Here is a 16,450-nt window from a genome sequence, read left to right as displayed (position 1 = left end):
GATTGAAACATTCAAGGTACTGAAACGGATAGACTTAGTAGATAAGGACAGGTTGTTTACCCTAGATTCCGTATGAATGTAAGGAAGTTTTTCTTCACCCAGAGTGGTGGAAAACTGGAACGCTCTTCCTGAGTCTGTCATAGGGATTCAAGACAAAGTTAGACAAGTTCCTGCTCAACAAGAACGTGCACAGGTAGGGCTAGTCTCAGTCAGGGCGCTGGTCTTAGACCTAAGGGCCGCCGCGTGAGTGGACTGCTGGGCACGATGGACCACTGGTCTGACCCGGCAGCGGCTATTCTTATGTTCTTAACAACAAAAATGTTATAAAATATACCAAGACCCATTGTTTCTTAGCATTTAAGAGGTCAGGGGTTGATTCTGTATACATCGATTTGCAAATTGGAACCGAGGTACAAGCAGTAAAAATGAAGATGAAACCCTGCTTTAGAAAACCATGATTTAAATCAAAGCAACCATGTAGGAAAGTATTAAAGGGCATCTGGCAGGATCCTAGAATTCTAGCTTTAGGTTTATTAATGTTTGATATAAAATAGTCCCGTTGCTGATGGGATAAACCTATTCACACACACCCAACTAACCAAATATATCTTTCTTTTCGCACTCCGAAACCCAGTTCCACAGATACGATACCAAAAGAGAGCAGTTTTCCTAGTGTCAGCTACTGATGGTTTTCATAGGCTTGATTTTAGGGGACAAATTTTCCCCCGTCCCCACGGGAGCTCTTTTTCCCATCCCGAAGATTTCTTCTTTTCCTGTCCCTCATCTCCACAATTATAAACTTTCGAGGTTTGTGCAGTTAAGGTAGAGCTTACAGGAATGGGGCAGAGACAGTGACAAAACTCACAGGGACAGGAGTTCCTGTGGGGATGTGTCATTTTCTAGGTGGGAGCACTTAATGCAGTGTGCTGGTGTCTAAATATTAGAGAGATACAAATAACTCAAGAGTATAATAAGAACATAAAAATTGCCGCTGTTGGGTCAGACCAGTGGTCCATCATGCCCAGCAGTCTGCTCACGCTGCAGCCCTCTGGTCAAAGACCAGCACCCTGAGACTAGCCCTATCAGCGTACATCCTTGTTCAGCAGGAACTTGTCTAACTTTGTCTTGAATGTAAGTTACGTGCAAAAGTGGGAGTCCCTCTCATGTTCAGCTCCTCAAAAACACATCTGCTTATTTATATACTGCAGGCTTAGAAGGAATTTTGGCAGGAAGAGACTCTCAAGTTCCATTCAGTGTGCCCAAGAAGGTAGCTAGAGCCATGCTTGCCCCCTCTCTGAAGGTCCCAGTCACCACCATCCCAACCATGATGAGGATGATACGTGGTTAGAACCAAGACTCAAGTATTGCTGACAGGATTCAACTTACCAGTCGAGATGCCTTCCCTTCCCTCTCGCAGTATGGGACAATAAAATGAGTTGTCGAAACTTCATCTGTCTCTTGCCATTTAATGTCCATGTGTGTGTAATAGGCACCGCCTGTTAGCACTCTTGTTGCAGAATGTGGATGATGGGGAGGAAGTTCTAGGGTGCTGAGGGCACAACAGCTTTTGCTTGCCTAGCAATACATTCTCCTTTGGGTTTTTTAATTGATATCCTACCTCTGCATCAGAAAGTCCCGAGACATTTCCATGTGGTGGTACCCAAGTGTGCCAGATGTTTTTGGGTGTAGCACCGAGTAAAATACAAAGCCGTACATACCGTGTTTCCATGAAAATAAGCCCTAGCATGATTTCTAAAAATGCTTCTAATATAAGCCCTACCCCAAAAATAAGCCCTAGTTAAGATTAACCCCACAGGTCCCCCCTGAATGTCCCCAACTCCATTCCTAGTTTAAAAAAAAAAATAAAAAAAAATTCAGGCTTCCACTATTTCTGGGCTTCTGCCCATCAGTAGGAGGGGAAGATAAATACATACTGAAAAAAATTGGATTCATCGATTCAGTGACCCCCAACCTTATGAGACCTGATATACCTCCGTTCCAACCTCCTAAAGCAGCAGTAGCGTCAGCGCTCTGAAAGGGCTGATTTGTAACCTTCCCCGCTGGGTCCTTCTCTCCACCACATCACTGATGACATCATCAGTGATACAGCAGAGGGAAGGCCCCTGCGGGGAAGGCCGGGAAGCAGGCCATTCAGAGAGCTGACACCACCGCTGTTTTTGGATGCCTCAGAGGTATGTCAGTCTCACGGTGGGAGGGTTTGTGGGGTTCTGCTGCACAGGCGGATGAGAGGGAGGAATAGAAATATGTTGCACAAGAGGATGGGTAAGAAGGGAGGAAAGATGCTGCACATGGGGGGGGAGAATTGGGGTGGAGGAGAGGAAGGGAGAGATGAAAAAAAAAAAGACATCCCCCCCCAAATAAGCCCTAATGCATTTTTTGGAGTTAAAACTAATACAAGACCCTGCCTTATTTTGGGGGAAACACAGTATTACTAAAGTCCTGGGTTGAGCTGTCATATGGTCCACCCAGACGCTCTTGGCTTTAGTACTGAGACTTGGTAACTTTACAAGTCTCCAGCGAACAGGAGGAGATGCTTCACATATAGAAACATTTAGTGCCACTTTGAGGCACATTTTCAATACCAGATTACGAGTCATGCAGGGATGGTCATTGGGCAGGCACCCTCAGAATTACTCATCAGACTCTGGGACATTGGACAAAAAGCAGCAGTGGGGAAACCCCAGCCTCTTCAATCTGTAAACTAAACCATACTTCAACTAGCGGTAGGTCTTCTGTGTTTCCTGCCGCCCTGCAGCTCACATGTCATGGCTAAGCTCACTGCATCACTTGTGAGGTAAGAGATGCTAGGAGTAACTATCAAGGAGGGCTGAAATGGTAGATGCATGGGACCAGCACCCAGGAGATGATGGATGAGTGAGTCTGGGGGAGAAAGAGCATGTGGAGTGAGTGAAGGAGAGGGGCTAGGGACAGAGGAGAAGTAGATGAGGGATGAGGATGTGGGGCTTGGGAAGAGAGCATGGGGTCAGGCTCTTTGGGTGCTATGGAAGTTTGAGCACCCCCACTACTGAGCAAACATCTTGACTGTGTCCAAGAAGGGGTAATTTCCATTGGGTTTAGCACTCCCAATCATGGAGTCACCTCCCCCAATCCACTCCCAACACACACATGAAACTCTGCTGGAAATAGGATACTGGACAGCCCAAAGATCTATTTCCTGGCAGGATCTCAAAAGAGTAAAACAGATTGTATGCTGCTTATCCAGAAATACGCAGTGGATTTTCCCAAGTTCAACTTAATAATGGCTTATGGTCTTTTAAGAAAATATCCAAACCTTTTTTTAAACTCTGCTAAGTTAACTGCTTAGCAATGAATTCCAGATTTTAATTACACGCCGAGTGAAAAAATATTTTCTCCAGTTTGTTTTAGTCCTAGTATTTTTGGAAAGAGTGAACAAGCGATTCACATCTACCCTTTCCACTCCACTCAGTATTTTATAGACCTCTATCATATCACCCCTGAGCCGATTCTTCTCCAAGCTGAAGAGCCCTAGACGCTTTAGCCTTTCCTAATATGGAAGTCCCATCCTTTTTATCATTTTCTTTGCCCTTTCTGTACATTTTCAAATTCTGCTATATCTATTTTGAGATACAGAGACCAGAATTGCACACAGTATTCAAGGTGTGGCCATACCATACAGCGATACAAGGGCTTTATAACATTTTCCTCTTTGTTTTCCATTCCTTTCCTGATAATTCCTAACATTCTATTTGCTTTCTTAGCTGCCACAGCTGAGGGTGTCAATATATCCTCAATGACAACACCTAGTTCTGTGATACTATATGGATTAAATGCTGAACTAGAATGTCTGATGTGGGTTTGCTTGATCCCATGTAATACAGTTGGAAGATGATCGATACTTATTTGAAGCATCTGGGCATGGCCACCATTTTTAAGCAGGCAGCTGTCAATGGATCTTTAATATAGCTCTAAAAGTACTTAAGTTGTTTTAGTGGACCTGAAAATAGTTTATTTTAGAATAGATTTTGAATGTTTGACGGTGATCATCTTTTCTGATGCAGAACTAGTGAAACATGACATGCCAGTAGATGTTAGAAGCAAAACAGGAAGACCCGATGTTCCACAGAAAAAGGAGCAATCCAAGAAAGAAACAAACTGTGGACGAAACGCATTGTTCTTGACTTTCCTTTATTTCTTCAAAATATTTTCAACCAATGTTACGAAAATGTCCACATCAACCTTATTAAAGACTAACGGACCCGACACATGTTTCAGCATTAGCGGTCAGCTTTTGTTTCGTTCTCTACATCAACTCCACAATACTAACATATTAATAACCAAACCCTTGAGAAAGGCTTTGTCAGCCGAAACATGGCCCGTATCAGGACCGTTAGTCTTTAATAAGGTTGATGTGGACATTTTCTTAACATTGGTTGAAGATATTTTGAAGAAATAAAGGAAAGTCAAGAACATCATGTTTCATCCACAGTTTGATTCTATGCCAGTAGTTGTCCCCTGGAACATTTTCACGTTATTCAAATTAAATAATGAAGCTGAAAAAAGATGACAATAATATTTAAAGGCTTGCATGGTTATGTAAAATTGAACTGAGAAGGAGAATCTGGTGTAGGAGAATCATCAGTAACCACTGATTTTTTTTTTTTTTTTAAATAGTGATTTAAATTGACGATCATGTTGGGACACTTATGTCTAGTAGAGAGTCAGAATGGAGTCTGATCTGAGGAATATTCACAGATCCTCCCTCCTTCTTCTGTGTGGACTTCCTGACACACAAGGCCCTGTGGCGACTGTTGCCACCTTCACGCTCTGGTTAACTGCGAGGACAAGGAAGTGGATGAGGAAGGTGGGAGGCAGACAATTACAACAGAAAAAATATTCAAACATTAGGGCATAGTAAACTAGCTAGAATGTCAACAATACACATTAAAACATTTTAATCAACAGCAATGGTGGAATAGATAAGATAGAGTAACAGGAGATTAGATAAATGATAAGGGTGACTAACTGAAGGAATGATTTTATCTAGCATTGGAGCCAACTTTTCAAAATTATTGGAGATGCTAAACGCAAAGGAAATTGTTCTGAGGCTTCCGTGGCTGGTGTCATGATTGTTGCTGTTTTCTGGGTAGGTAGAACCGACGTTTCAGCCATCATGATGTGGTATACCATGAGGTCTGCAGTTTGTCTTTATATATAATGGGGCCACTGACCTAATTGGGAAAGTTTGTTGGTCACAGATTTGAATTCTGGTAGAAAATTTGAATTTTGGCCAGAATTTAAAATTGGGACCAGTGGATGTCTCGCCAAAATTTAAATTTCCTTCCAGAATTCAAATCTGTGACCGACAAACTTTCCTGTCACATTTCAAATTTGTGACCAACAAACTTTCCCGCCAAAATTGAAATTCATGATCAACAGACCTCCCCATTCTCCCATTGTGTATAAAGACAAACTGCAGACCTCACAGCATACCCTGAGAAAGCCACAGCATGATGGCTGAAACATCAGTTTTATCTACCTAGCTACAGTGAGACCCAGAAAATATCAACAACCAAAGGACACTAAACTGCGGATTGTGAAAAATTGCAGACTGGGAAACTGAAAGACTGGGCGTCCAAATGGCAGATGAAATTTAATGTGGACAAATGCAAAGTGATGCAAATTGGGAAGAATAACCTGAATCACAGTTACCTGATGCTAGGGTCCACCTTGGGGATTAGCACCCAAGAAAAGGATCTGGGTGTCATCGTAGACAATACAATTAAATCTTCCACCCAATGTGTGGCGGTGGCCAAAAAAACAAATAGGATGCTAGGAATTATTAAAAAACGGATGGTTAACAAGACTAAGAATGTTATAATGCCCCTGTATTGCTCCATGGTGCGACCTCATCTGGAGTATTGTGTTATCTCAAGATATATATAGTGACGCTAGAAAAGGTTCAAAGAAGAGTGACCAATATGATAAAGGAGATGGAATTCCTCTCATATGAGGAAAGACTTAAGAGCCCTAACTGTTTCAACTTGGAAAATAGACGGCTGAGGGGAGATATGATTGAAGCCTACAAAATCCTAAGTGGAGTAGAACGGGTACAAGTGGATTGATTTTTCGCTCTGTCAAAAATTACAAAGACTAGGGGACACTCAATGAAGTTACAGGGAAATACTTTTAAAACCAATAGGAGTACTTTTTTTTCATTCAGAGAATAGTTAAGCTCTGGAACACATTGCCAGAGGTTATGGTAAGAGCGGCTAGCATAGCTGATTTTAAGAAAGGTTTGGACAAGTTCCTGGAGGAAAAATCCATAGTCTGTTATTGAGAAAGACATGGGGAAGCCACTGCTTGTCCTGGATTGGTAGCATGCAATTTTGCTACTCCTTGGGTTTTGGCCAGGTACTAGTGACCTGGATTGGCCACCGTGGAAACGGGCTACTGGACCATTGGTCTGACCCAGATCTTATGACATTGCCTCTCCCTGGACATAGTCAAGGACGCTCATGCATCCAAAGAGCTGGTTCTTATGTCTTCTAGAGTAGATATGGATGAGCAAATCCTTTGGCAGTGAGAACAACCTTGTGTGTGTGACTAGCTAGTTACTTCTTAGGAAAAAGCCTCCTGACTTGCTGCAGAAATAATGCAAAGACAACACAACAAATGTTTTCTGCATTCATTTGCTTTTTTTTTTAATTAACTAGTTATTTTCTTCTTTGTAACTGTCATTCCCACATTACAATCTGTGGTTATTACATGTTATTTTGGTAAAATAAATAGAGATGGTCAACATTCAGATAAAACACTCTCTAGAGCTTGAGTGAAATGTTCATGATTGAATTTCCGCATCAAAATGTGTGCACCCAGGCTAGAGTGGTCAGGAAACCGCCCTGCTGCAGTCAGCTGAAACAGACACCCCTGCCAACACATTTGCTGGTTTGTTACAGGTTAAAAATCTGTAATTTGTTTGAAAAGTGATTAGGAGATGAAAAAATTTCTCGCCACTATGAAACATTCTCTGTAAGGGGAGCATGGGTCCCTACAGACTAAATTGTGTGAGTGTGGGAAGCCTTCCTAAAGACCTAGAGCTCTCGGCGCTGGCCTGATCTGTGCATTTCTAGGATATGCATCTACCTACGTGCTCGAGGAGCCTCTAGAACCCTGTCTGCCGATCCCTGAGGGGTGCAAATCTGAGATGTGCACCAGATTCCCTATTTTCTTAACCTTGTGTTTATTTCCTTAGCGGGTGGACACTACATGCCTTCCCAAGAAATCACACAATCCCGTCCATGGGTCACCCTCTAAAGATGACAAAGCCAAACAAGAGAACAAGCTGACCTTCCGACTGGGCTGAAAGTCTTCAGTATTTTCAGGCCCAGATGTTTCATGTCCTCAACATCTTTCCTTTCCATGATGTCTTGAAATGGTCCGTTTCATCCTTTGGGCACCGTTTGTACCAACACCCTTTCCTTCTCTTTATTTACAAATCTGTACAATACAGTGTAGAAAGTATCCCTCCCCTTTCCCCCAGCAGCTGATTTTTATTTTATTTTTTTCCTTTTTATATACATGCTTTCAAACTCCAGCTTCTTAATAGAAAGCGATCCTTTCCCAAACTAGATTCTGTATGTGGAGAGTCTCACTGTGAGCCTCCTGAGATCAGCTTTATCACCTGCTGTCTCTTCTAAGGGAGACTAACACCAGAGCCAGAAAGGGCTCCATACCTGCAGTCTCTGTACTGGAGAGTGGGCCGATGGCTGAAGCACATCCTCCGTGGAAGAGTGGGAAAAGGCTCTCTCACTCTGGCATTGAGCCATGGAGGTAGCTCTGTTCTTTAAGGCGGTGGCCTAGTGTTTTGCTGCTTTGCTTTTGTTTTCTAAAGAACTTTCCTTCTCAGAAGCTCTGAAGTGCAACATTCATTCATGGGCCCCAGGGGGAAGAAGTAAAGACTGATATGAAGGATAAAGTGAGGAGTACAGAGGCTCCCCCCCACCCCCAATATGCATTCAGATATAGGCATGCAAAAATGAAAGCAACACTTCAAAGGCTCAGGCTCAGACCATATAGAATGGTCTCCTTTCTCCAGGTATACAGTATGGTGAGGGACCTTTAGCATTCTCGTACTCAGAAAATGTCCCTCCCACTCCTACCAGTGACGAGAAAGAAAGTTATACATGACCTCCCAATCTTTGGGGAATTTTTCCATTAAGTAGCAGCCTTATTTAAAAATACACCAGGTCCTCTACCCTTTCCCTTCCAAAGGTCTCTACGGTAAATACGGAGAAGATAAAGTCAAGAAGTAGACAGGGGGTGTCCAGGCCAGTGAGGGACATATGGTTTCTGTGAGAGGGAGTACAGGGAGGAGACCCTTCCCAGGGATTCCTTAGTACAGTCAGAATAAAGGAAGCTTGAACTGTGCCACAAAAATCATTCTTGAAGATAAAATCTATAGTCCTCAAAAAAAAAATAAAAAAAATTAGCTATATGCTTCAACAAAGTCCTTTTTGATCATGAAAGCTGCAATCTAGCATAGGAGCAACCATAATTTAAAAGAAGAAAAAGAAAAACAGGGGTGCCGGGACCCCCCAGATAAAGAAAATTAATAGACTAATTTGTAGCTTTAAATTATCAGTAGCCAAGTCAAGGAGGGGAGGGAAAATAATGTTCGAGTTTTGAGTGGGAAGCAGCCAATACTCAATATCCAGGTTGATCATTTCACGCTGTCCATTGAAGGCCACGCCTGTCCAGCAAGTGTCAAACTGCTCTGGGAGAGAGGACCACCTGCGGCTCCACATCTTTGCACCATTCAGACCGGAGATCTTGTTACCTGACTCGCTTTTCCACAGAGTAGACCGACATGCAGTAATCGTTACTGCCCACTGCCAAATGAGGCTGCAGAGAGAAAAGAGAGTGCAGTTACAATGACGCGAGAACGCTGTAGGATCCCTTCAGCAACAATTACTACTATATCCCTAGCTTTAAAAAAAAATAAAAAAGATCACATAAGATAACATTGTTCTTGTTAACCGCATAACCATAAATTCATTGAGGTTTACAAAAGATTATTAACAGTAACCATGAGTAACACATCAAAGTGATAACTGGGATCTCATTGGAACATGGAGATAACGTAGGATTAGTGAGAGTGAAATGTTGACATTAGGATTTCCTAGTGTCATTGGTCTGTTACTAAAGTCTGGCTGTATGGGCTCAGCTGTGTACTGACCCAATGAGGATGGAATGCCAGGCAGCTGATGGCTCCAATCCTTTGGCCCATAAACCCATCGTAATATTTTATGTTGCTGATCAGCTCTCCAGTGCCACTGTAAACAGCAATGAACTGGTTCATGGAGCCACTGAGAAAGAGAGAGAGAAAAGGTTACACGATATTTGGCTGATTGCATTGTGCCGATATAAGAGTATTGCATCTGGAGACAGAGACCAAACCGGCTCAGTAGAGATAGAACAGTTAGTTACTTACCGTAACAGGTGTTATCCAAGGACAGCAGGCAGCTATTCTCACGTATGGGTGACGTCATCCGACGGAGCCCCGATGCAGATGCCTCACAAGCAGACTTGCTTGAAGAAACTAGAAGTTTCCAGTTGCCCGCACCGCGCATGCGCAAGTGCCTTCCTGCCCAGTGCACAGGGCGCTCTCCTCAGTTCAGATAGCTAGCAAAGAAGCCAACCCGGGGAGGTGGGTGGGTTGTGAGAATAGCTGCCTGCTGTCCCTGGATAACACCTGTTAAGGTAAGTAACTGTGCTTTATCCCAGGACAAGCAGGCAGGTATTCTCATGTATGGGTGACCTCCAAGCTAAACAGAATGGGATGGTGGGAGTGTTGGCAACTTAGGAGAATAAATTTTGTAATACTGTTTGGCCAAACTGTCCATCCCGTCTGGAGAAAGTATCCAGACAATAGTGAGATGTGAAGGTATGAACTGAGGACCAAGTAGCAGCCTTGCAAATTTCCTCAATAGGTGTCGATCTGAGGAAAGCTACAGAAGCTGCCATTCCTCTGACTTTATGGGCTGTGACTTTACTGTGAAGTGGTAATCCAGCCTGGGCATAGCAGAAAGAGATACAAGTCGCCATCCAGTTGGAGATGGTGCGTTTAGAAATTGGATGTCCCAACTTATTTGGATCGAAAGAGACAAAAAGTTGAGGAGCAGTTCTGTGTGGTTTGATGCGTTCCAAGTAGAAGGCCAAAACATGTTTACAGTCCAGAGTATGAAGAGCTGATTCACCAGGGTGAGAACGAGGCTTTGGAAAAATACTGGAAGGACAATAGATTGGTTGAGATGAAATTCTGAGACCACTTTAGGTAGGAATTTCGGATGAGTACGAAGAACCACCTTGTCATGATGGAACACAGTGAATGGTGGATTAGTAACTAAAGCTTGTAGCTCACTGACTCGTCGAGCAGAAGTGAGGGCAATGAGAAATACCACATTTCAAGCGAGATACTTCAGATGAGCCTTATCAATTGGTTCAAATAGAGGCTTCAAGAGTTGAGAAAGGACAACATTATAATAATAATAATAATAATAACAACAACTTTATTTTTGTATACCGCCATACCGAAGGAGTTCTAGGCGGTTTACATTAGATTAACAAAAAATTACAAGTGGTTTAAAAACAATTGAACACTATTAGAAGCAAGTAATAAATAACAAGTGGTTCGAAAACAATTGAACAATATTAGGAGCAAGGAGGTAGAATGAAGTTAGGAGAGAGAGGGGGGGGTTAGGGGGGAAGGGGGTGGGTAGGTTGGGAAAAGAGAGGTGGAAGGGGGCAGGAGGAGATTGTTGTTCATTGGAGAGGGGTGTTAGGTGTCTTGTCCATGGAATAGGTGAGTTTTGAGAGATTTTCTAAACCCGAGGTAGGTGGGGGCCTCAAGGACAATTTGGGCTAGCCATGGGTTCAGTTTGGCAGCCTGGAAGGCAAAAGTTTTATCAAGGAATCTTTTGTAATGACATAGTTTTAGGGAGGGGAAGGCGAAGAGCTGAATTCTGCAGGAGTGCTTGTTTATGTGATTCAGATAGAAGTGAGGGTTTAAGTAGCTTGGGGATAGGCCAAATACTGTTTTATAGCAGAAGCAGGCAAATTTGAATAGGACTCTGGATTCAAAGGGTAGCCAGTGAAGTTTGTGGTAGAAAGGGATGACATGTTCCCATTTTTTCAGGCCGAATATGAGGCGGACCGCAGTGTTCTGGATCATTTTGAGTCTTCTAATGGTTTTCTTCGTGGAGCTCAAGTAAATAATATTGCAGTAATCCAGTATGCTAAGGATGGAGGATTGTACTAGCAGGCGGAATGAGGTCTCGTCAAAGTATTTTTTAATGGTGCGGAGTTTCCATAGCACCGCGATGCATTTCCTAACTGTGATGTCTGTGTGTTTCTCCAGGGATAAATGTTTATCTAGTGTGACTCCCAGTATTTTTAAGGTTTGTTCGAGGGGGAAAGTAGATCCTTTTACTTGAATTGTGGTCCCAAACCACAGGAAGCGGTTTGAGAGGAGGTTTAACATTGAAAAGTCCTTTCATGAATCTGGAAACCACCGGATTAGTAGAGAGGGGTTTCCCTTCAATAGGCTGATGAAAAGCTGCAATTGCACTGAGATGGACTCGTATGGATGTAGACTTGAGGCCAGAGTTGGATAAGTGCAAAAGAATCTAAAACAAAAGATAAGGAGGAATGTTGAGGCTCCTTATGATGTGAAAAACACCATGTAGAAAATCTAGTCCATTTTTGTCGAGTGGTAAGCTTTCTAGAAGCTTCTAAAATGTCTCTTACAGATCGAGAAAACTGAAGAGGTGTTATGCTGAGAGGGACCAGGCTGTCAGGTGCAGAGACTGCAGGTTGGGATGAAGCAGAGATCCTTGACTCTGTGTAAACAGAGAAGGAAAAACTGGTAGAAGGTATGGCTCCCTGCTGCTGAGTTGAAGTAGAAGGAAGTATCATGGTGGCATGATCGTTCTTCAATTTGACTAGAGTCTTGAGAATGAGAGGGAATGGAGGAAATGCGTAGAGGAACAGATTCGTCCATTCTAGAAGAAAAGCATCTGCTTCGAGGCGGTGAGGAGAGTATATCCTGGAACAGAACTGAGGTAGTTTGTAGTTGTGGGGAGCTGCAGAGGGCTATCTGAGGCGTTCCCCACTGTGAGAAAATATGATGAAGAGATGAGGAATGGAGAGTCCATTTGTGAGGTTGCAGGAGACGACTCAAGTTGTCCGCCAAGCAATTCTGAGCCCCTTGAATGTAGATAGCTTTGAGGAAGGTGTTGCGACGGATCGCCCAGTCCCAAAACCTCCAGAGCTTCTTGACAAAGGGAGGCAGATCCTGTCCCTCCCTGTTTGTTGACATAATACATGGTTGTCCATGGTTGGTTATCCATGCGGACGAGGACTACTGTGTCGTGAAGGAGATGTTGAAAAGCATGGAGAGCTTTGAGGATTGCTCTGAGTTCCAACTGATTGATATAACACTGACAATCCGTACTGGTCCAGAGGCCTTGAATACGGAGACCATCGAGATGAGCGCCCCAAGCATAGGTTGACGAGTCTGTCGTGAGGACCTTCTGATGAGGGGGCGTTTGTAAAAGCAAGCCTCTGGAAAGATTGGAAGAGAGCATCCACCAACGGAGAGACTTCTTCAAAGAAGGAGTGACTGTAATGTGTCGAGAAAGAGGATCGCAAGCCTGCGTCCACTGAGATGCCAGGCTCCATTGAGGAATTCTGAGGTGAAGTCTGGCAAAAGGAGTCACGTGTACCGTGGAGGCCATGTGACCCAGAAGCAACATCATGTGTCTCGCTGAGATGGAAGAGCGGGAAGACACAGTGTGACAGAGTTGAAGAAGAGCTGCCAGGCGTTGTTGTGGAAGGAATGCTCCGAGTTGGACAGTGTCCAGAACAGCCCCAATGAACTGTAGATTCTGAGAGGGCTGAAGTTAAGATTTGGGAAAGTTGATTTCGAATCCCAAACTTTGTAGGAACCAGGTAGCTGGTTGGGTCGCTACAATAACCCCTTGAGATGTGGAATCTTTGATGAGCCAGTCGTCAAGGTAGGGAAATACCTGAAGACCATGATTCCATAGAGCTGCTGCTACCACTACCAGGCACTTGGTGAACACTCTCGGAGACGAGGCCAGGCCGAAGGGTAGAACTCTATATTGGTAGTGCAGATTCCCCACCCGAAATCTGAGGTATTGACGGGAGGCCGGATGGATGGGAATATGAGTGTAGGCCTCCTTGAGATCCAGAGAGCATAACCAGTCGCTCTGCTCGAGAAGGGGATAAAGGGATGCCAGGGACAACATGCAAAATTTTTCCTTGACTAGAAATTTGTTGAGAGCCCTGAGATCCAGAATGGGTCGAAGATCGCCCTTCTTCTTCGGAACAAGGAAGTAACGTGAGTAAAACCCCCTGTTCTGCTGGTCCAAAGGAACTGGTTCGATGGCATGGAGACAAAGCAGAGCTTGAGCTTCCTGAAGAAGAAGGGGGGTCTGGGATGGATTGGAAGGATACTCTCTTGGAGGAAGCTCCAGTGGAACCTGAGTGAAATGAAGAGAGTATCCTTCTCTGATGAAGGTAAGTACCCAGAGGTCTGATGTAATTAAGGTCCATCTGTTGTAAAAATGATGGAGACATCCTCCTATAGGGGGAAAGGAGACAGAGACAGAACGGTGGAGGTTATGCTCTGTTTTAAACAGTCAAAAAGGCTGAGAAGCCTTAGGTGCAGCAGAAGGTTGGGATTTCTGTTGCTTCTGAGGTGGCTGCTTTTTCAGAGGAGGGTGAGTATAAGGAGCTGGCTTTGGAGCAAAACACCTTTGATAGATAACAGCTGGACGTGCAGGCTTGGCAGGTGTTGGCTTTGGTTTAGGTCTGACAATTGAAACAAATGACTTTTCATGGTCAGATAATTTTTTAGTGGATGCCTCGATGGACTCGTCAAAAAGGGATGTTAGCCAGGCGGTCTTGAAGGTTAGGGTCCATGTCAATGGTACGAAGCCATGCAAGACGATGCATAGCCACAGAGCAAGCAGCGGGTCGGGCAGATAACTCAAAGGCATCGTAAGATGATTGCAGGAGATGGGGACGCAACTGAGAAAAAGAAGCAATGACTTCTTGAAACTCAAAATGCATATGATTATCCATGTAAGTCAAAAATTTCAGCAGTAGAGAAAGAAGAAATTCAAAATAAGTAATGAAATAAAAATTATAATTGAGGACTTTAGAGGACATCATAGCATTCTGGTAGATGCGACGTCCAAATTTGTCCATAGTTTTCCCCTCCCTGCCAGGGGGGACTGTAGCATAGACCTTGGAAGGATGGGATCTTTTCAAGGAAGTTTAAACTAGTAGGGATTGATGAGATAACTGTGAGTTGTCAAATCCCTTGTGATGCATCGATTTATACCTTGAGTCCAATTTTCTAGGAACTGCTGGTATAGAAAATGGAGTCTCCATGCATCGAGTAAAAGTCTGGTCCAAAAGCTTGTGAAGTGGAAGCTTGAGACTCTCTGCCGAAGGCTGAGGGAGACGCATGACTTCAAGATATTCCTTAGAATATTTGGAGCCAGTATCCAATTTAACATCCAAATCTACAGCCATTTGTCGTAGGAAAGATGAAAAAGACAGCTGATCCGGTGAGGCCTTGTCTCGAGAAGGACTCGAGGACGTCGAGGCAGCATGTGTCGAAGAAGAAGCTTCGGCATGGAAAAAAGTCTCATAGGAACCTGGCGACTTGGTCGAGGCAATCGAGGCCGGGATATCCTCGAGGTCCGGCATCGGAGACCTGGAACGAGGAGTCGGTGGTCTGGTCGAGGTCGGAGTAGAACAAGGCTTCGAGAAAGATGGAATATCCTGTGAGAACGATGCCGTGAAGAATGCCTCGATGAAGGTCTCGAACGATGGTGATAATTGTGTCTAGATCCCATTAGATTTGCCCCTGATTTTCTGCCTGCTAAAGATACTGGGATTTTTCGGCGTTGGGAAATGGAGGGTCTTAGGGTCCTAGGTCAGCTGGTAATGGGTGGACAACTGGTACCCTTTGCTGCCTTGCAATCTATATATGACCTCCCCTCGACTGATTTTTTCGCCTATGTCCAACTTCGAGATTTTATGGTGAAGAGGGTGATCCCGGAGTGGGAAGGGGCAGACTCTGCTTTTTTACAAGTATTTAGGATGGGATCTGGGGTGGGCCTTATTTCACGTCTCTATAGGGCTCTTTTATACACTAGACCACAGGCCCACACATATGAACATCGTTGGGAACTCTTGCTGGGGAGGGCCTTGGATTATCGACAATGGGACTGTCTTTATGGTACACTGCTGAGAGTCTCCTTGGCATCTCCCTTAGTGGAGCAGGGATATAAGATGCTATTCCAGTGGTACCTTACGCCAGAAAAGGTGCACCGTTTCTATCACTGTGGGGACGGGCACTGTTGGCGCAATTGTGGATGTCTGGGCTCCTTTGGACATGTGTGGTGGGATTGTATTAAGATTGTACCTTATTGGAAGATGGTTCAACGACTGCTGATTGATGTGTTACACTTACCCATCCTGTTGCGTATGGAAATATTTTTACTTAACTATCCTTTGGGGAGTTTGGATGTGGATCAGAATCATTTTGTGGCCCTGGTTGCTACGGCAGCCAGACTTTTAGTAGCCACATATTGGAAGCGTGACTCTTTGCCTTCTCATACTGAACTGTTACATAAGATTGACCAAATTTACTTGATGTCCAAATTGACAGCTTTAAATAATGATTCCTGTGGAACGTTTCATCGACAGTGGTCTCGTTATAGCTCCTGGCGAGGTTTACTTTGAAATTTTTCTTATTTTCTTTGTCATCTTCCTTTGTTTTAAGCATATATTGTATCACTCGGTGGGGGGGGTGGGGGGGTTCTGTTGTTGTTTCATATGGGCAATGTACTTTTGCTGTTGGCATGCTGCCTGTGTACTGTCTTCATTTTGTTTAATAAAATCTTAAACTTCAAAAAAAAAAAAAAAAAAATAAAAATAATTGTGTCTAGAACCGGACCTCGAGGATCGAGGAGATTTTGCCTCGGAGACGGAAGCAGCCGATGCCAATGTATGAATAGGACTAGAGGCTGTAGATCGAAGCTCCAGAGGCTTGGAGGAGGAACCTCGATGTACTCACAATGACTCTGCTCCTTGCTGAGAATGTGAGGAATCCTGTCTATGCACTCGCAAAGAATCTACTCCTTGCCTTTCGTGCTTAGGAGGCAGACCAGACACTCGCAGAGACTCTCCTCCCTGCAAAGAGTGTGGCTCCAACCGGGGCATAGGAGGCGGCTCGACCTTGCAGGGGGTTGCTGGATGCCCAGGCAGGATAATAGGAAGCAATTTAGGATCCATAATGGTAAGGTACTGAAGAAACTGCTTCTCTAAAATGGTCTGGAAAGAAGCCGGC

The 16,450-nt window shown here is 44.0% G+C and overlaps 1 protein-coding gene and 1 long non-coding RNA gene across 4 annotated transcripts in view; one reads left to right on the top strand and one right to left on the bottom strand.

Annotated features, from left to right (window-relative positions):
* The window catches only part of LOC117367500, a 57,311-nt gene that overhangs the window by 13,369 nt on the left and 27,492 nt on the right, over positions 1-16,450 (top strand). The gene's annotated exons all lie outside the window — the stretch shown is intronic.
* Positions 6,677-16,450, bottom strand: part of RPTOR (regulatory associated protein of MTOR complex 1) — a 496,675-nt gene continuing 486,901 nt past the window's right edge. For all 3 annotated transcript variants that reach the window (XM_033960074.1, XM_033960072.1, XM_033960073.1), the window contains 2 exons: positions 9,239-9,368; positions 6,677-8,904 (listed from right to left, as the gene is read on the bottom strand). In XM_033960074.1, coding sequence (XP_033815965.1) covers positions 8,836-8,904; positions 9,239-9,368 — 199 coding nt within the window. In that variant the 3' untranslated portion in view covers positions 6,677-8,835. The remainder of the gene's footprint in view (positions 8,905-9,238; positions 9,369-16,450) is intronic.

Source organism: Geotrypetes seraphini, chromosome 10, assembly GCF_902459505.1.
Source record: "Geotrypetes seraphini chromosome 10, aGeoSer1.1, whole genome shotgun sequence".
Classification (NCBI taxonomy): domain Eukaryota; kingdom Metazoa; phylum Chordata; class Amphibia; order Gymnophiona; family Dermophiidae; genus Geotrypetes; species Geotrypetes seraphini.
Note: the sequence above shows the minus strand (reverse complement) of the source record. Positions and strands in the feature narration are given on the sequence as shown.